Consider the following 21,517-nt stretch of genomic DNA (forward strand, 5'->3'; position numbering starts at 1 on the left):
TTTAACAATTACATGTAAGAATTGAAAAACCTAATAAAAAAAAGCGCATTGAAGGAGTGTTTGTTCTCTTATAGGTTTCTTCTCTCTTTCTGCTTTTTTTTTATTTTTGGTCACACTTAATGTTTCAGTTCAAACTAATTTTAATGTCGGACAAAGAAAGCTGAGTAAATACAAAATACACTCCAAAGCCACATGGCCCTGTGAGAAAATACAACCTCCCTGTAGTAAATCATGAATTCACTGCACGAGAGGCAGGATACCAAAGATACTCCAAGAGTTTATTGCTGGCTGATCCAGGACGTAACAAAGGAACCCAGAACAAAATCAAAAGCACTGCAAGCCTCCGTAGCCATAGTTAAAATAATAATAAAATAATAAAATCAACAGTCATAATAAAATAATGACTGGACAAAAAAATGCACCTACAGAATGTTTTCTCAAGGCAAAATATTCTGCAGGCGGATGAGACAAAGTGGAAGTGTTTTGAAGGTCTATCGTCTTCCCTGAGCAGCAGTGAGGCTCCAATTTATGGGGGAAAATGGACGTCACATGAACAGTCAAACATGGAGGTGGACGTCTTGGTTTGCTTCAGAAAATCCTGAAGGATGTTCTCTGGCAAAACACACCAGTTTTGGTGCGGCCTAGTCAAAGTCCAGACATAAATCCAACTTAGATGCAGGGGCGAAACTCAGAACAAATGTTCCTGAGAGAGCCGATGTATCTGTTTGCTTGTTTGTTCATCCATCCATCTATCTATCTATCTATCTATCTATCTATCTATCTATCTATCTATCTATCTATCTATCTATCTATCTATCTATCTATCTATCTATCTATCTATCTATCTATCTATCCATCTATCTATCTATCTATCTATCTATCTATCTATCTATCTATCTATCTATCTATCTATCTATCTATCTATCTATCTATCTAATGCAATTATAAACTATAAGAAAGTGTAATTTTCAGTACAGTTGCATTTAATAAGCAAGAAGAAAATGTTACTGTTACTGTTTGACCTTTTTGATCATTTGCTAATAGCTAGTTTTTCATGCCAATATATTGTCAATAACTCTTGATTTTTAATTAGATAAATAAAATGGTATCACAGCCAGAGGTGGATAGAGTAGGCAGAAATTTTACTCAAGCGTAGCGATACTTCAACATATTTCATAAGTCAAAGTAAAAAGTACCCAACCAATAAATTACTCAAGTAAGAGTAAAAAGGGTATTTGGTAAGAAGGCAACTAAAGTACTGAGTGACCTTTTATGATTGATTTAATATTTTAAAATGGTGGAATCGGTAAGACAAAAATATCAAATGATGTGCAAATTCTGGTATTTTAACCACTAACATAAAAGATTTACAAACAATAATTATTACTAAGTATGAAATTCAGGCAGAATAAACACTTTTCTGAACAATGTTTTTTAACATACAACCAATGAAACCAAGCAGTTAATGTAGATACATTAAATTAGGACAGTAAAGTACTTCCAATAACAATAACTACTGTTTACTTTAAGGTTAATTGACCTGTAAATGGCTCAATGAGCTCAGCAGATAGAAAATAACATTAAAACAACAAATTAATAGAAACTGTAGATTTGTGTTTCTGGTGCATCTTTGGTTTAAACAAGTTTGTTCTTTATTCAATGAAGTTACTCACAGTGGATAGAGTAGCCAGATTTTACTCAGGTACAAGAAGCAAAAATTCTTTATAATATTTAGTAAAGTAAAAGTAAGTAGTACCTTGCAATAAAACTACTCCTAGAAGTAAATTTTCTTCATAAACGTACTTAAGTAAATGTAACTAGTTACTGCCCACCGCTGATCACAACTGACCTGACTATGTTATCAAAAGAAAATGAAAAAATAACTTTTTCAGAATGCTCCTTTGGAGACTCAACGCTTTATTTTAAGAGTTTATTACTGAAAGGAGCTGCTCTAAGCCGTGCATGTGCGATGAGGATAACGTTAAATTTCCAAAACACACGGATTCTTTTCTTTATCCACTGATTACTGTGGAAAGATGAAGATATAATATTTCATGTCTTGTTAGTATTTTTGACAGCAAAGCTTTTCAAAATCCCTTATTAACTAAGGAAGCCGTTCAGTTGTATTTATTTTATTCTGATTTTCATACAAACTTATTCCCAGGTGTTCCTACACTTATTCTTGTTCCTGTTGCATTTGTGGTAAAATAATCTAAAAAAAGAAGATAGTTTAGAAAGCTTACAATTCAGAAGCTTTACCTTCTCACAAACCAGATTCTACAGAGTGAGAAGTTTTAAATGTCATGTGAATTAGATGTGATGGGGCCTGATGATACGCAGGCAGATTATTAGCGGTTATATAGTTTAGTAAAGAGCGGTGTAAGCAATCTAAACAGCTGCTGAGCCCCGAAACTGTCTGAATTTTAAAGTAGACTATAGGTCTGAAATGTGTTTATTACTATTAGAGAATGAGAATGCTATATAATTTAATTTGACAGTTTAAGCATAGATCAATTGTATAAGTTAAATTAAAAAAAAAACCATATAATTCACAATTTAAAGAAATGGCCAAGAATAATTGTGACTGTTTAATTGTTGTGTTAATATCATCAAAATCCGATGCTAAGATTTAAATCTTTTCTTTGTATTTGAGCTTGGTTTTTTCACAAATACATCTCAGCAAGTAATAACCAATTTGTCATAATTGTTAATCAATTAAACTTTCCTAAATTCCACCAAAATCAAATTCTGTTTAAGGCCCCATGTCATCTCAGCAGTATCTTAACACCGTGATGTAAGACATGATGACTTTTTTTGACTGGAGCTGATTTTAGAGACTACACTGTTTGTTTGTTTTTTGTTGTTTTTTTTGTTTTTTGTTTTGTTGTTTTTTTATCAACAATATGTGTGATAAAAATCCTAGATGGACGAAAAAGCTGTCAAGGAATAAAGATTGTGTTCCTAATGGGAAGTTAAATGTGCCATGCGATTTGCACTTACAGATTCCGAACACTAGATGGAGCCTAAGAGCAGTTTTTAAACTCCTGGCAACAGGCGTCTGCCTCCTTTACAATCCAGGGTAATTTTTACCTGTAGTCCAGGTAATAAAAAGCGAAAAACATTTAAATTGCCTTTTGAGAAACAGACAACTTATAATTTTATTACATTTTGTCGTTTTTAAAGAACCATCATTTTCAATTGTACTGTATATTTAAGTTTTAATTTGCAAAAAGTAGATGGATGCATTTTTTTCTTTGGGATGTTGTTGTTTGTGGAAAATTATATATGCATATTTTTTCAGTTTCCAACCTAATGACAGGAAAAATAGATAGAAATAAAAAAATATAGTACGGCTTTGTTGGCGTTGTTCTATTGTGGAAATCCAAGTAAATTATTCCATGAACAAATTGGAAAAAAGTGTAAAAATCCTGCAGCAATTATTATATCTATATTTAAAAAATATTTATTGGTTCTTTACCATTTTTAGCCAACATCTTCAAGAGACATTGTAGACGGTCCAGAGAGCTGCAGGTTGCAGACCAAAACCTCAGCCTCAAAAGAAAACTGTCACATTTGATTTTTTATTGTTGTTTTATATTTCAATATAATGCATAACCATTTCGAATAAAACTATTTTCATTTCATTAAGGATCCTTCATCACTTAGTTTTACTTTAAAAAACATTATAAGTATGATTTTAGAGTGCATCTTTGTTTCCAGACTTTTATTTTCATATTATATCATAATATTGCGTCCATCCTGGGTTACAGATGTATTTAGACATCAACTTGGGTTTTATGGTATGATGAAAATAATATTTCAGCCCAGTAATTACATTTTAAATTTAGTAAATTTTGAACTTTTTTTAGGGGAGATAAAATAAAAAAAAAACTAAATTTACCGGTAACCTACATGCCTTCACTGCTCGGTCCCTTGCACTCATAATTAAGCTTATATGACAGTAATGGTGTGTGTGTGTGTGTGTGTGTGTGTGAAATGATCATAAATTTGAACACAACATCTAAACAGACCAAAAGGAGCCGTTTGATAAACTAAAACAATTTATTAGCTTTTTTTCTGTGTAACACAACTAGATCAGTTATAAACTGCTTCACTATTCTGTTTCAGTGGTACAAATACAAATGGATCATTAACACGGGGAGGGAGGGAGGGGACAAAGTGACACAGACACAAATCATCGACATGGGCGCCGGGTGGAAACAGTCAAGGCAAAGCAGACGTCAGTCAAAAACAAAAACACGTTTAACTTCATTCTCTGATCTGGTGCCTAGAAAAGCAATTAAGTGTTTCATAAAAATATCCACGCAAACATCTGGGGACTAACCCTAACTAAGAATGTTATGCATCTAGTACAAAATTAAATAATAAAAATGAATACATAACGTGACTGCACACATTTATAAATAAAAACAAACAACGTAACACACTTTCAAACACGCAGAACAAAATTCACTTTTCTGCACCGGGCCACCAGGGGGCAGCGCAGGACCCCGGCAGCGGAGGGCCGCTTTTAATCAGCCCTCCTTTCTGCCACTCAGCCAAGGCTTAAAACAAATAACAGACTTTTTTTTTCTTAAATACAGCCAGTGCATTTTTACGTACACGTCACAAACACACCGTCACACTCACTAATCCAAAAGTTATGGAATGGGAAAGAAACGAGGAAAACGAGAACACCGGACACATAATGCTGTCCCGATGAACTTCAGTGTTGAGGTTTGAATTCTCCCTCCAGAGAACGCTGGCGTCAGGAACCAGAAGGTGTGTAGAGTATCTGTCACGTTGGCTGACCAGCAGCTAACACAATAAGAAAAGTAGTAAAACCGCAGGGGGGGGGGGGGGGGGGCAACAAGCCCAAACACCTTCAACTTTCTTTTTTTTTTTACTCCAAAGGTCTGTAGTGTGCCTTTAACAAAGCGACTATAAAGTCTTACAAAGAGATGAAAAACTGCTGTCTGAAAATATACAGCATGGAGGGCAGGGGCAGTGGGGGGGGGGGGGGGGGGGGCTCAGTGCTGGGGAGGGGGACATTCAAGGTCCTCCACAGTCTGAGGAGAGATTGTCGATTCCCTTCAGAGATCGGGATACTTCGCCTGGACAACAGCGGCGTAGACAGGGCGCGTCCCGCCTGTTGGGTTTGTCTTCCTCTGGGTGTCTTCAGCTTTAAACTCTGCTCAGCAGGGTGGATCTGCAGACAGGAATACAATGCACAGTTAACATATTTATACTTTAGATCAACAGTCATAATTTAGACAATAGAAATTACCAGTATAATAATAACTTTACTATAATTTATTAGATTGGGACTGATAAAAAAAAAATGTCCTTGACTGAAGAAAAACTGGGAGTATTTTCTGGATTTTCTGTGTTTTAAATGTAATAATGATGATAATAAAAATAATAATAATAATCATAATTTGTGTTACTATTAGTACCCATGGTGGTTCTAGACCAAATTTACCAGGGGTGGAGGGCACAGAAAAAATAATTAAAACTGTGCTAAATTAAAGTATTTGATATGTTAGGTGAGACACAGATCCTGAAACACATTCATTTTAAAATTAAAATGTAAAGGTATACAATTAAATGGTTCCAGGGGACGAACCAGTTTTGTTTTCTGTTCCAGCACATCATCATAAGAAATTGATTCAGTATTATGTCTTCAGTACAGGGGCCAAAACAGGGGCCCTGATCAGTTCTACAGGCCCACTGGCCCCTGTCTAGTATTATATATTACATTTTTAGTTATCAAAGGTACATTTTATTAATATACATTTACAGGTGGATTTATATATGTATTTCATATTTAGTTGATCGAAATAAATGTAAAAGAATCATTTGGGGTTAAAATATTGTCAAATGTCTAGTTTTCTTAAACGGATTCATCATAAGAGAGTCAGTTTTAATATAGTTTCTGGCCACTAGGGGGCAGAGGAGCTTCACAGAAACGCTGTTGCTCCACCGATATGTTGTGATGTCAACACCTTTGGGTCAAGTTCGGGTGACTTGTGGTCTGTCCTGAGGTAAATGTCTCGCTTACGGCGGTTTAACTTCCTTATTTTAATGCAGACAGAGGAGCTGATCTGCAGTGTGAGCCGCTGAAAAGGTCGTTGATGTTTTTGAAGTAAATAATTAGGGCTAAATTTCCCTTTCTTAGCTGTTAACTGTGGAGGAAAAGTGTCAGTGAGCGTACTGAGATGACAGGCGTCCCACACACCTCAGAGACTTCCATCTGTCCTTCTCCATGTTGTTCTCAGGGCCTTCGCTCTCGTACGACGCCAGGTACAGAGCTGCAGGAAAATCAAAGGAAATAATTACATTTTACTGATGATTCCCATAACAGGTGACTGAAAACACTGATTTCTGCTTATTTATGACAGGGATGACTCCTTCTGACAGGAGGATTTTTATATTTGACTGTGTGTGTTTCAAATGTTTTCAGCTATAGTTGTTAAAGATAAAAAAAAACTTTTTTGTCTGTTTCTAAAAACCCGGTAAGTCTAAGTCCTGATTTAAAGAATTAAGAGACACAGCTGGGCTCCATCTGATCGGTTTTGAATGTGTGGAACAGCAATGGCCCTAAAGGGATCCTGCTTCTCACGATAAAAGGCGTCTCCTCTTTACAGCTGCAGCAGCACCGCCTGGTTGTTGACGCACGCATAAGAAGAACCAAGCAATTGTGACATTATTAGTAAATAGGCTAATGTCAGTAGTGATAAATAAATTTTCCTAACTCTTGTCTTTCTCATGTGTGCTTGCAGCACTATTGTCTGCGTCAGGCGTGAACCGATGACTCTTGGAATATCTTAGCCAACAATGCTGCATTTCAAACTGTCCATTCAGACACTAATATAGCCATGATGTTATATTCACCATATATTATATTATGCATCTAAAATGCAGCGATCTGTGACGTCCAGTCCCAGCGCCGTGGCGCGCCTGCTGTCCGCCACCTCAGTAAGACTGATACCCTGACATGCATGGATAATAAAGGTTATGTTTCTGAGCTACTGCCAGCGGTGGAAACCAGGGAGGATGAGATGAGAAGAGCTGTTCTCATTAAGGCTACAGGCTTCTTCTTTTTTTTTTTTTTACACACCAGTAAGAGGAAAACGAGGACCTTTGCTAGGCGTTCTGAGCATGTCTTGTTTTGATACGTCTTTTCAGCTTGGTTTAATAATTTTATGCCGTTAATGGTGTCAGTCACCTACGTGGCAAGACCCATGTCTAGACCACAAATAAGCCTGTTATGTTAGGCATATGTAATGTATAATAAGCCTGTTATATTATGTATGTAATGTATAATAAGCCTGTTATGTTATGTATATGTATAATAAGCCTGTTATGTATATGTAATGTATAATAAGCCTGTTATGTTATGTATATGTATAATAAGCCTGTTATGTATATGTAATGTATAATAAGCCTGTTATGTTATGTATGTAATGTATAATAAGCCTGTTATGTTATGTATATGTATAATAAGCCTGTTATGTATATGTAATGTATAATAAGCCTGTTATGTTATGTATGTAATGTATAATAAGCCTGTTATGTTATGTATGTAATGTATAATAAGCCTGTTATGTTATGTATATGTATAATAAGCCTGTTATGTATATGTAATGTATAATAAGCCTGTTATGTTATGTATGTAATGTATAATAAGCCTGTTATGTTATGTATGTAATGTATAATAAGCCTGTTATGCATATGTAATGTATAATAAGCCTGTTATGTTATGTATGTAATGTATAATAAGCCTGTTATGTATATGTAATGTTTAATAAGCCTGTTATGTTATGTATGTTATGCATATAAACACGCTCCACTTATACTCCCTCCTCAAACATGTCAGATAATCCGTGCACCACCATCCGTGGTGTAAATTAGCCTTTTTATGCGTGTTGTATGTCCTGCAGTGTGTTGGTCAGTGTCTTTAGGGAAAGAAAATTTGTCTCCCATAATTCCTTCAGGCTCACCGTCTTCCGTGAACACAGGAGCGGTCAGCAGGTACTGCAGGATCTTGCGGTCCTTCTCAAACGGACACTCCACTTGCTTCCAGGTCATGAACTCGCTCACCTGTTTGGCAAGTTCCCAGAATTTCTGTTGAAACACAATTAAACGAGGCGTTATTGATCAAGACCAACGTGATTCAAAAAAAACCTTTCACTCCCCGTTTTCTGCTCTAAATATGCCGAACGGAAGAAGACAGTTAAATACAAGCACAGGGGGGGATTACCTCGAAGCTCTGGGGTTACAAATATAGCGTAAAAATATATTTACACGGTGACGGGTAGAGTAAAGCCTGAGCAAAGTTTCCCAGGTAGGCGTGAAAGCCTAAAATAGCCTCTGTGACCGCATGTGAGTGGAAACAGCGTTTGGTCACAGTGGCGTAAGTTCCATGGAAACGCAGCTGAGGTTTACACATTCGAGTCCTACTTCCCTATTATCTGACCTTTTCTAGGGGAAGTGTTAATAAATATCAGTCACTTGTTGCCATGTGGAGTAAACACCTCAGTGCTCTGTGACCTTAAACGTCAGAGCGTGGCCAAACGTTTGGCTTCTTCTGGGCTTTCTGGGGGAAATTTACCTGGAAGTTGATTTGGCCGTTCTGCAGCCGGTTGGCACATCCCTCGTTGAGAAAGTAGATGTCCTTAATGAGCAGGCTGAAGAAAGGGATGACGATCTGGAAGAGAAGGGGCAGGAAAAGGTTTTTAGTTTGTGAGGGAAGATGAGCGGGGATTTCCCTTTGACTGGCAGGTGTGGGCGCGTCGTTAGAAAGTTCCAAATATCAGGAGCGCTTACTGTAAAAGGTAAAAGGAAGAATTCCCCTGCAGAATTTTTTTTAAAATCACCTTTCAAAACAATTATTCAGGTCACTGCATGTCTAAACTAGGATGCTGTGAGGACAGAAACACCAGGCGTTGTTTAATCGATGTTAAATTTAAAGAGGATTTTCCCGCCTTTGCAGAAGACTTCAGGTGATTAAAGCAACTGGAAGGAAACGTCCAACACTAGTTTTCATTTTTAAATTAAGGGCATCTGCAGAAAGCTGCCCCACTGAACTAAAAAAGCCCCTCAGGCTGTCGCCTCCTTCCTGTCTGCCCCCCCCCCCATCAAACATTTATGACGGCGATGCTTTTAGGGGCTCAGGCAGCAGCAGCCGACCCGACGCTATTCTCGTTGCATTCTTGGTGCATTACACGCTCAGAATCACTGAATCATACGTCACAGGCGACCCCGCCCCGCCCTCCTTTTGTTTTTGCGACTCCGTTCCCAAACACGATGATCTGCCTCCTTCCCAGTCCGCCCAGCTGACTCGATCTGTTTTAGGAAAATGAACTGGGACCCCTGAGAGGTCAGAACATGATGTTCAGCGAGGGGCCGGCCGCTGTTTACAGGGACATGGAGAGTTGTTGTTTTTTTGCTTTTTTGGGCCGGGTTCAAGCCTCCTGCACATTTCCATGTAAAGAATGTGAGACATTTCCAGACAGCAGGAACTCTGGGAGTTTGCTGCAACCAAAAATGACGTGAAGAAATCTCATAAAAGCGTGGAAGTTTCTACATCAGACAGTTGAGTTCATTTGATTTCAATTCAAGCACCGCAGTTAAACAGCTTAGAATCTGTTTAGAGGGAGATCATGCGGCCCCGGAATATTCTCCACGTTCCTCTCAGCGAAATGTCACAGAGGACTGTTGCTGCACAACCAAACATCGGATACGCCGCGTCTGTTTCGCATTTGAAGCTTGGCAGCTTGCTGAAGTCAGCAGCGCTGGATGCTTCAGGTCCATAAAGGCGGCTGAACTGCAGCTTCTGTCAGCAGCGCTGTGGTTAGGAGGCCATAAACAAAGCCGTCAGCCCCTTCCTAAAACACGAGGTCACCGGCAGGAACATACCAGGCTGCTTGGGAACTTTCCCTTTCGTGCTGGAATGTTTGGATATCTTTGCTCCGGAATAACTGCGGGAGCCGCATGGATATTGACAGAACACTCTGTCTCAGTTCATAAAATGTTCGTGAAAGGAAGCTGGGAGGAGGAGGAGGAGGAGAGGGGAACCGTCAGAGAACACTATGTGATCTGGCAGGCGGCCATGTTGAACAGGGCGCTCCTCTTGTGACTCGGTCACTGTGTCCGCTGCGAGCTGCGGCGTTACGCAACCTGCTGAGTCCAACGCGACTCGCCTGGGGACGCCGCTGGCGGCGTGAATGCGGCGGGAATGCGGCTTGCAGACGGAGCCGAGACACAACCAGACTTTCGTTTTTCCCCCTCGCCTGTTTGCCTCAGCGTCGACGGCTACTTTAAAGCTTTACGTCTCGGCCTGTTCACGTAGCCGGCATCAGCTTGAAGCTTCCCTGCTGCAGCAGCACTTTGCTCAGCTGTCTGAAGGAGACTCAGACCCCCTGATTACTCACTCGGCTTGGCTCAGACGGATGCATGAAATGTAAACGTCTGCAGGGTAGACGTTTAAACCTTTATGTCTGAGGCTGCTGGATGAGTCAGAATAAAAGGGCTTTTTTGGCAGTGAACCTCAGGAAGTGCTTCTGGTGAGGTCTCACCTTCTCTCTGCTACTGTTGGCGGTGATGGATCTCTGCGTGGCTCCTCTCAGGGCTGTTCTGTAGTTGTAGAAATTGCTCGACGGGTCCATCTGATGCTACGGAGAGGGGGGGAAATAAAACGAATGTTTAACTTCTGGTGAAGACAACAGCATAGGGGGAGCCAACATTTACATCTGAGGCTACTGACAGAGTCACATAAATGGCCCAAAACACATTTAATGTGGGTAACAAGTGGGCCTAGGAGCAATTTCCTCATTAGCCGTTTAAGACTAGGGGAGAACCTACTGCCCAGCTGGTTCTGCTGATATTGGTTATATTTAGTCACTGCAAAAAGGGAACTAAAAACAAGTGACATTTTCTTGAAACAAGTGTATTTGTCAATGATTTGAGCCGGTAAATACAATTATGTGCCAATGGAATGAGTATTATGACCCCTGAAAGAAGATAGTTAGATGTACTGCACTTGAGATGAATTGTTCCTATTTTATTTGCAAAAATCTTATTCCATTGGCAGATAATCTTATTTACCTGCTCGAATCAAGGACAAATACATTGATTTTAAGAAAGTTTTGCTTATTTTTAGTTCCATTTTTGCAGTGAAGGCGTCTCTTGTGAGCCCAGATCCACTTAGTAACCATCCAACCTGAACAAAATACATCTGGGGCCCACATGTTCTCACTTTCCATCACAGAAATCCCAGTTTACTAATGAAACCCATCGTGTTAAAAGGAGATCTCTGGTGCCGTGAAGTTAGCAGCGAGTTCTGGCTGGAAGTTCAGGATTTACCTCAGTCAGGCCCAGAGGAATTAAACAGGAAGCTAAAAGACGTTTTAAGGAGGAACGTGACGGAGGAATGAAAGCCGATCATCTCCAGTGAGACTTGAAGGAAAAATAACGCCGGTATCTGACAAGCTTTTAGGTCCTGCAGAGTCCCCGTTGACTCGTCACATGTTTTATTTGAAATGTGCCGACTGACTGAGTGACTGGGGGCGGCTGTTTTGTATTCAGTGAGAGTTTTCCCTGCAGCGTGCCGAGCTTTCCAGGACGTGCAGGAGAACTGAGCGATCCGTGTCTGCCTTCAACATCTGGGGCATCGGGCTGCAGGATTCCCGGCCTCCTTCTGCAGACTCGCCGTTGCAACAGGTTTACTGTCAGCGTTGCTTCTTCGCTGAATCAGTTTACTCTCAGGTTGGCTTGAGTCACTTGTTGAGTTTATTTTTTTTGCTTTCGGAAATTCGCGATCTGAACGATCTAAAGCTTTGTCTTTGATTTACCACATTTGAGTCAGACTTCGGCTGAGATGTGATTCTAATGCGATGATAGACGACCTCAGCTTTGTAGTGTTGTTTACTGTATTCATAAACTAATCTAATCATAATGATTTCTACAGTTATAATTATGTCATGTTAGTTAGATTTTGATACACAGACTTAAACAATAATACAAAATGAATACCTACTTAATTTAGTGACGTCTTTCCAGCGCTCGCTGCACAGACTAGATATCGTTATTGTCATACGGCTCCATGTAGAGTAACAAAAGCTGAAATTAGAAAGTTAAGTAGCTGAGCTAGCTGCTCGGGTAGCCAGCCTGCAGCCAAATGCTTAACATAAATGTCACTCGAAGCTTTTCATCTCCAGTTTTAAAATAGTTTCATTCATAAAAGATTTTCTTTTCCAATAAGGAAGGGAATAGTTTAGCCAGCTGACCAGCAGGGCGCAGCAACAGGAGGGGAAGGAGCAGAGCTACTTTGTTGGGTATCTTGTTAAAAGAGCTTTAAGCTCATGTTAGGGTTAGGATTTTGGAACCATTATTATTATTATTATTATTATTATTATTATTATTATTATTATTATTATTATTATTTTAAACCTCTACACTATAACTGCAAAAAGGGAACTAAAAGTAAGTATAATTTTCTTGAAATGAGTGTATCTCTCCTTGATTTGAGGAGATAAATAAGATTATTTGCCAATGGAATAAGATTTTTCTTTTAAAATAAGAACAACTCATCTCGATCGTCTTATTTCTAGTGCAGTATAAGTCATTTTATTTTATTTTAGGGGTCAAAAAACCCATTCTCTGCCCTGCAGACTCACCTCTAGGATGTCAAACTTGGCCGTTTTGATTTTGCTCCAGGTTTTCTTCAGCCGGGACACGGGGCTCATGTTCATCCCAGCTGCAAGACGGGAACAAACAGAAAAACAGAAAATCACCATGAGAGATAGAAACGCACATCAAAACCAAATCAGCACATGGCATTTTCCCCGCTCCACCCTTCCTCCCCTCCCCTGGCAGTCGTCTTTAAACGCCCCTCCTTTTTTCTGTCTTTATGTTGTTTCCTCTGATTCAGCAGGGCCCCCAGGGCTGAGGAACAATGGAGGTTAACGCACGCCTCGTCTCCCCTCCCAGCACTCTGCTTCCCATATGCTAATCCCTCCGTATGCTCGTCTGTGTTGCAGGTTGAAGCGCCGTTAGGTCACAGTCAGAAGAAATAGCTCACCTCCCAAAAGTGGAAATTCAAAACTCATGAACCAATCTCCCTTTCCGAGCTCGAATAGAACGTAACCCATGCCTCGCCTTAGACTCTCCGTCTCTGAACAAAGCCACCAGAAACAGGTGATTGCTGCGGTAAAAGCGCACCCTACTACTAATATTTTGGGATTGTTAGTGTGTTTTTTTGCTTTAGAAAAACCCTCTCAAACCATACAGATACAGACTCCGGCTCTCCTTCCATTACAATTCGGTCCAGTTTTCAACTTTTTCAAATCATGTCTGATTTGATCATGTCTTTAGAGATTACCTAAATCATGTCTGATCTATCTTATCTTATCTTATCTTGGTGTAGAATGAAACTCAGCCTCGGATTTGCCGATATCTAAAAACATTCTGCCCAGCTTATTACAGTAAAGGTAAATTTCTCATTCAGGGTTATGAGAAATTTTAGGGTGAGGTAATCTCTTGAACGCAGCACCACAGTAATGTCTAACCCTGGTGGTTCCCTTGAGGTGAGGCTGGCGCAGACAGTTTTGCCTTTGGCACTCTCTCCCTCTCTCTCAGGGGACATGGGTAGAGGACAGCTGGCACTCCAATGTTCCCTTCGTTCCTCGCCTCCATTGTGTGCCGACTCTCTCCCTCTCGCTGGTCAGTGCTGACCATCTGCTTTGGCTGGTTTGTTCCCAGTCCTCCTGTGATTCTGCCCCTGCCCCCTTTACTCTGGACACAAAGATCCCAGATTCTCCTCCAGCCCTCAGGCCAGTGAGAGCAGCCAGATATACTCTTCTGGTGCTGCTTGGCTGCTCAAAGAGCTATTTGCTGGGCCCCCGGGGAGGTCGACACATCAAGACTGGGTGCTTTCAGACTCCAGGAACCTTCAAAGATCTCCACAAAAACACTTTTATTGTGTGTGTTTTTTTTTTCTAGGTCCCACTTGCATATCTGTTTGCTAGTTGGTTCAAGCTACATATAGATGTCCTGTTATTGTAAACTAAAAGGAGAAACAACATCTAATCACTAAAATCTCTTAAGGTTTGCCTGCATAAAGAGTTCTGGGAATAATTGTTGAAATCAGGTTATTTGAGACGAAAGGAGAAACACAAATAACTCACATATGATGGCCATTAGGGAGTTAAAGTTGCCGATGTTGAAGCATTCCCGCGCCACGTCGATGAAGAACTCGATGACTCGAGCGCGGTGCTTCTTCTTCACAGGCTGTTGAGAAAAAAAATGACCAGATTATGAACTGAAATTGGAATAAAATCCAACCGCACAGATTTGTCAGTGTGTTTCCCATCCTGAATAATGTGTTGTCACTTTCCCATCAGATGCAAATGTGCACGAAAGCTCAAAAGTGAGTTTGTAGCTGTGCTAGGTCACGTTTTAGCAGATTTCTTTTCAGCTTTTTTTTTATTTGTGTCTCTAGGTTCCTCTGCTACGTCTTTGTTTTGTTGGGTATTTTTACATCAATAACATTAAGATTTACTATTTTATGAACACCAAACTCCAACTATGCACATATAGCAACAAAAAATACATAAAGTATTTTGTGTTATGTTGAATAAAATATTGTTATTTGTAGCAATGGTATAGAGAATAACATAAAAAGGTTGAATTTATTGTTTCTGTTTACGTACAAGCTAGCATTAGCGCTGCAGAATAGGTAGCTGCAAGATACAGTTAGCTGAAAAACTGTTTATAACCATAAGCATTTGCTCAGAATGGATGGAGTTATTTGTGTTGGATGGAGTTATTTGTGTATGTCTATTACATTTTGAAATGTGGCAACCATTCTGGCATATAATTGTTATACAGTGTTTTGGTCTAGGGAATTTCCACGTTTCTCTTTACCGACAAGCTAACGTTAGCACAGCTAGCTGCTACAAGATGTGAGAAAAGTAGCAGATTAATACTCCCTCAAGCCATAAATGTGAAAGTTGTGTAGAAATCATTCAGTAATTTTCATCATTTAGCAACTAGTTTAAAAAAAATACATTTAGGTTAAGTGTGACCAACAGGCAGGATGAAAAGCTAAGAGGATTTGTCAAACTGCTGTGGAGCAACACGTTATAGGCTAGTATTCATTTATAAAAACATGTCAGCTAAATATGCTTACAGTCACTCTTCGATACCAATTTTTGAGAAAAACAGATTTTATGATGCTTCCATGTTTATTAGCTAAGAAAAAAAAGTACTTTGACTGTCGCTCACCAAACAAATCTCTGTGGCCACCAGATAACTGAGCCTGTTGAACCAGTCAACGTAGGCTTCCAGGTTGCTGGCCTTCTTGCGATCACTGAAGCAGCTCTGCAAAAACAGTAACAGGTAGGCTATTCAATTAATAAGGCTGGTAACTGCAACAAGAAAGCTGTCCAGGTGGGAGAAATAAAACTTATATTTGCAATGCATCACTGAGGAAACTAAAAAAAGCTCCAGTCGGGGCTCAACCTCATCGCGCCTGTGCCAGGACAATAGTCGTCCGATGCTGTGTTCAGTTTCTTTGTGTGGATTCCTCTTGATCTAATTCCACACATTCCTTTGGCCTTACGCCACTCTCCCCCCATGTAGTGTCTCCCGCCACCAGGCACATTTTTATATGCAAACACACACGCATGCACGAACACTGTCATGTCTGTTTTTGAAAGGGCTCGTTGGGGGGTACGAGGCAAACTGGCCAGAGGCACAATGGCAGCTCTGACGCCCTCCATCAACTCGCTTCCAAAAAAAGGGGCTGTTGCCTAGCAGCTGAACGCCAGACAAGAGAGCCCGCCGCCCAAAACGCACGCCCCCTTCCCCATATAAACCCTCAGGAGCAGCGGTTGCTAAGAGATGAGGCGCACATCTAATCCAGTCACTGGGATGATTTTTGGGGGGGGGGGGAATAGTCAGGTGTGTCTGAGCGTTTGTTTGATTGTGCAGGCGGTATTTGGTCTGCCGCTACAGTCTGGAAATCGGCTGCCCTCTCTCTGACCTGTGCAGCAGACAGAACAGCCGTGTTGTGTAAACTCAACATCTGTCTGGAAGGAAAAGTAGACCATTCCAACCCATAATAAAAAAAAAAAATGGAGAAAAAAAAAAAGACAGATCCAATCTGCTGCCATGCGTGCAGACAGGGAACAAAGATTGTGTAACCGCAGTGTGTATTCTTTCTTATCTGCTGGTTTATTCTTAGAAAAGGACGCTGGTCTTACCTTGTCATTGTCCAGAGGGTCTTTGTGGACAAAAGCCTGGACAAACTCTTCAGGTCCGATGTAACTCAGTCTCTCCTGAAAGCAGAAATGGAAAAATTACCTCGCTTAATTTTCAATTTCAATTCCATTCAATTCAATTTTATTTACATAGCGACAATTCATGAAACATGTCATCTCAAGGCACTTTACAAAGTCAAATTCAATCATAGTATACAGATTTCCTATAAAAGGGAACCAGTTGATTGCATTAAAGTCCCGACAAGCAGCATTCACTCCTGGAGAAGCGTAGAGCCACAGGGATTCATTTTAATCCACTATACCTAATGAAACTCTTTATTTTCTTAAATATCTCCTCAATAGAGGAGCCCTGAAACTTTTACCCTATGGACTGATTTGTCAACTGGCAAACATCTGTATTTGAAATCAGTGCTGTGGCCCAGACCTGCTTAACCAACACGCTGATGTCTAATTCATCATACAGGTCGGGTCTCCCCTCCCTTTTTATACGTCTGGTATCGATCTGGTCCTGAATCATGTTTCATTGTGAGTGTGAATCGCCGCGGGCTACCTGATTGTCCCTCTGAGGGAAACTGGTACACCTTTATTTGGCACAAATCAACTTAAACCTACGGGACTCATGTAGTGCAACAAAATAAAATGGACCGTTGGAACCTGAATCATAATAATTGGACTTGTGCACCAAGCACGTCTATTTAACGGTATTTAACGTGTTTGTCCTTGACAAAGAGTCACAGCTACAGACAAAGCAAACTTGTGGGGGAAAAAAAAAAAGTTGTGCATACCAGCTCTATGTGTGTGAGCTGTTGGGCGACAGTGAAGGGGTCGTTGCAAATGGAGAGCAAGTCTCTTTGGATGGCTGCCTGGGGTTTCGCCTTGAGCGTGGTTAACCGCTCAGCTGCCGTGGCGTTGACCTTGACCAGCGCCTCCTCGTACTGGCTGAGCACCGTCAACCTCCGGATCAGACCCTGGCTCATCTGGCCCACTGGCTTCTTGTACACCTGGTGGAAACACGGGGAGGAGAAAGAGGGTTAATGAACGCTCAGTGTCTGTCTTTCCCTTCGTTGCCACTTTGATGGCGCTCAGAGGGGCAGAGCACTTGGCTCAGTAGCACCGGGGGTCAAGAGGGCGGCCTGTTCTGAACATTTCCTGTGACTCAAAACAGACCACGGTTAGATAAATGTTCCCTCACTGACAAAGATCAGCCCACAGGTTACATAAGACCGTCCACAGAGGGAAGAGGAACATGTGTGCTTGATTGTGTGCAGTTGGAGGAGACGGTCTAGGGCGGTGGACTTTATTTTTCTTCCCTGGACATTCTGCCAGTTCAGCCTTCAGAATCTGGATTCTAGCTGACGTGGAGGAGCAGCAGCCAGGATTGTGATTTAATTTAACCATTAAACCTTTTGGAAAATAAATGTTCGTATTCCAACCCTCCGACCAAAGCCTTTCCATTCTGCCTCAGCGTGAAAAACAGTGTTGCAGTATGAGCTCTGCTGATGGTCCACTGCACACTTGGACAACAGCGAGGCATGCCACAAGTGAAAATCACTCCGGTGGCCACTTCAAAGTCCACCATCTGCTGCCGCTTCTGTCCCCGCTACAAACAGAGGACACGCTGGGCTCGGATAAATTTAGCTGCAGAAGCTCGGAGGCAGCATGTTCCGCCGTTGCTGAATAGACGGGAGTCCATCACGAACGAGGGCCTCGCTGCTCACCTACGCGATGAACCCTGGCAGCGATCCGACGGTGGCAGATGACTGCCCGGTGCCAGCCATCACTACCGAGGGGACGGTTGGTTGGTTTTTTATTCTATTTGTTATCCTTGGCTGAGTGGTATCATTTTCTGTGGAGCGCCACCTGACCTAAGCAGAAGCCCAAGTGTTTTCAGATGTTCAGCCAATCACAGCTAATTAACATATACTAAAATATGCATTAGGAAGGATTTTGTCGTTCACAAACATAACCCTGAGTTCAAGTGAGAAAGCTGCAGAAATAGCCATAAATTATCGAACAGTAATGGCTTTGGCTTCCAACATGAGAGTTTAACCACAGAAACTCTCTCAGTGCTACCATAAACGGACAAATAGTTATTTTTTTATTCCTGTTTCTGGGCTCATGCAATGCTAGGTTCGACGTCAGTTAATTTAGACAACTATTTTAAATATTTCTAGCAATCTAGCTTTGGTGAATATGCAAAGGTTATTACATGTTACACCAGAGATCCAAGCCATATCAATGAAGCTGAAAGTCCTACATCAACCAAACTTATCATCATCACATCATAAATCTACGTTAAAACAGAAAACACCACCAGCTGAGCTTAAATCAAGATCCCTGTGCTAGATGTCCGCTTCAGCTGCTGCTTCCTGATATATCCAACCAAATCCATAATGACAGTCTCACTGTGGAGATCAAGGTCCTGGTGTGTGTTCAGTGTGGTTTGGACGCAGCGTTTAGCAGATGTTCGGAGCATCTATTCTGGACTCGGCTCTGTTTTCCCAGAGCTCCGGCTCTGCAGAACCAGCTTCTTGCTCTGGTCAGCAGACCTGCTTGTGGTTCGCCGTCTTCGCCTTCAGAGATTCAGTTAAAGACTCTGACTGCAAAACAGACATGAAGACAGAACAATAGGCTCGCTTCTGTGCGAGAAAGTTTTCCGTTTACTGGAACAGGGAGTTTTCCGAAGAACATCCTCGGGGTGTTTTTTTACCCGTCGACTCACTAAGCCACGTTTTAATCGCTGCAACCGTTCATCACCTGCGGATACGTGAACAAACAGTCACAAACTTCAGCTCAGGCGGTTTGTGTCCCTCTGAGGTTTCCCCGAAAACAAGGCGCGACAAACCATGTTCTTGGTCACGTAGAGCAAATAGAAAGCCTTGTGTTTGCATGATGGCTGCAGGATATTCAGTATTATCCACTCCAACAGTGCATCCTGTAAGGCGTGTTATTCACATGTCTATAACCTTAGATGCTTAAGTATAAATAAGTATAAATCATCAATGATTAATGACTTTAAGGAAAAGTCCACAGCCAATTTGGAAAAAATAATAATAATAATTACATATACATATATATATATATGCAAAAATTTATTTGCAGACTTGACTTACTAAAGTTAGCACCATCACTAACTTACGTCTTGTTTAAACTAGTTCATCAAAGGCCATTAATGGGAATACTGGCAGAGCTGAGCTTCTTTGACATGTAGCAGGATCTCTTCTCTGTCTTTGCCACCGAGCATGAAATCAGCCCACGGGAAAGTACCGTGGAAACTCGCTGCAAATTGCTTTCTGTTTTATTAAGCACAACAGCAGAAAGCTGAAAGCAAGCGACCGTTTATTTGATATGAAGTGAAAATATGGTTTGCGTGACCGTGAAAACGAGACTGTGCCCCGTGTGAGCGCGGCCCAACGAGTGCGGACACGTTCCGGTTAGCCGGGTAGTTTCCAGGTTTTTGCACGAGGAAAATCAGATCTATGGAGTTGTGGGTTTGTCAGGTGAGAGAGCAATGATTTTTTTTTTTTTTTTTTTTTTTTTTATACAATCTCGATCGATTGCTGGAGTTTGTAGAATTGATGGGACGTTTCGAAAGCGAGATTTTGCAGGATTTGTTTCTCTTTTCTTTAAGTGGTATAGTGTTCTTTCAGCTGATGCAGCTTTTATAAATTAAAGACAAAAAAACTAAACTGAGGACATAAAGCCAGCATGTAAAAAAAAATTTATAAACTAGAGAAGGCACACTCTCAGTCGACTATAAAATGGCTGGAATGAAGGGAGAACCTAAGAGATGAAACCATGGAGGACTCCTACTTTAAGCAATAATTTAAAAAAAAAAACCAGTGTAAGCAAACTAAAATCTGTTTAAAACATAAAAACAAAAACAAAACCCCTTAATGGACCAAGTGGAGCAACTTGCCTCACATTTTTAACCCCCAAGAATCTGATCCTTCCTTGCACTCAGTTTAATTTATAAAGTCTCTGTTAATTATCATTGTATTCTTTTAAACTAGCTTATCACAGAATAAATAAAAATAAAAACCGCTATGTTTTATTTTCACCCTCTTCCACCTCTGCATTGGTTCAATCCAACACCCCCATCTTCGTCTCAACAAGATCTGTTCAGTCAGAATAAAGCCATGAGGAGGAGAGATAGAGCAAAAGCTCAATCTGAAGTGTCTTTTTAAATGTTTTTAAGTTTCTTACTCACCCTAAATCAGATAATATACAAAAGAAATCTTTGCACGGCATTGAGGCTGCAGGCTGCAGCTCGGACCTTCCAGCCCGCATTAGCAACATGGTGTCGTGAAATCTGTTACAATAAAGCTGCCCAGTGACTATTTAACCTAAACTTGCTGCTAACTCGTTTAATTTGGTTATTAATTAAGACAAGGACCCCATGATCATCTGCACAAAATGAAATTGTGCCATCCAAGCTGTTATGTGCCAGCTATATGTGATCTTAAGATTGCACACCAACATCTTTTTTATTATTTTGTCAAATATAGGTTACCCATAAAAAATACTATGCACTGTTTAACTTCACAGACAGTCTTAACGTGAACTTTACCCTCCATGAGATAATTTAAAAAGATTCTTTTTATCATTGACTTTTTAAAAATCATAAAAAGAGTAAAACTCTCTACTGAGTTGAGAAAATGAGATCCAAATCTCCAACCTGAGAACCTTATCAGGATTTTCATCTAACTTCCACAATGCCGAGACCTTCCCTGAGGCCACACACACGTACTTTCACTTTGAGCTCGTGGCGCTAATTTAAGCCTGCGCTTGCATTTCCTTTCAAATCAGACGTGGCATGAGTCAGCCCCTATCCAAACAGCTTCTCTGCGTGTAAATGGCTAAAAACGGAGGGTCAGCATGTTCACCGGAGATAACGAGAGGATAGGGGACAAAAACGGCCGACTCCACCTTCATGCAGCCGGCACAGCAGAGACTCGCTGTGCGCAGTAAGCCAGGGAGAGTCAGAACAATCCCAACGCTGCTTAGCAAGGAGCAGAGACGACAAAAACCCACCTAGCCGGTAAACAATGAGGCTTTTCTCTGAACGCAGCGAGCCTCAAAACCCGGCTTTGTTGCCACTGATACCCCGCTTTGCATCCCACCGCCGCTCGCTGCACAAAAGATCCGTAGTGCCAGAAGCTCTGCTTGGTGAGCAGATCACTGGTGATGAACGCTGTCATTTAAAATAGTTAGAATGAAGGAGGAGGGGG

The 21,517-nt window shown here is 40.9% G+C and overlaps 1 protein-coding gene across 1 annotated transcript in view; it reads right to left on the reverse strand.

Moving 5' to 3' along the window:
* Positions 1–4,043: 4,043 nt before the first annotated feature.
* rasgef1ba (RasGEF domain family, member 1Ba) overlaps positions 4,044–21,517 on the reverse strand; it is a 28,819-nt gene continuing 11,345 nt past the window's right edge. Inside the window, exons 5-14 of the mRNA XM_021317912.2 lie at positions 17,072–17,287; positions 16,269–16,343; positions 15,289–15,384; positions 14,190–14,292; positions 12,681–12,760; positions 10,581–10,676; positions 8,615–8,710; positions 8,004–8,127; positions 6,239–6,311; positions 4,044–5,209 (exon numbers count right to left, since the gene is read on the reverse strand). Coding sequence (XP_021173587.2) covers positions 5,185–5,209; positions 6,239–6,311; positions 8,004–8,127; positions 8,615–8,710; positions 10,581–10,676; positions 12,681–12,760; positions 14,190–14,292; positions 15,289–15,384; positions 16,269–16,343; positions 17,072–17,287 — 984 coding nt within the window. The 3' untranslated portion in view covers positions 4,044–5,184. The remainder of the gene's footprint in view (positions 5,210–6,238; positions 6,312–8,003; positions 8,128–8,614; positions 8,711–10,580; positions 10,677–12,680; positions 12,761–14,189; positions 14,293–15,288; positions 15,385–16,268; positions 16,344–17,071; positions 17,288–21,517) is intronic.

The sequence above is a fragment of the Fundulus heteroclitus genome, chromosome 12, assembly GCF_011125445.2.
Source record: "Fundulus heteroclitus isolate FHET01 chromosome 12, MU-UCD_Fhet_4.1, whole genome shotgun sequence".
In the NCBI taxonomy this organism is placed as follows: domain Eukaryota; kingdom Metazoa; phylum Chordata; class Actinopteri; order Cyprinodontiformes; family Fundulidae; genus Fundulus; species Fundulus heteroclitus.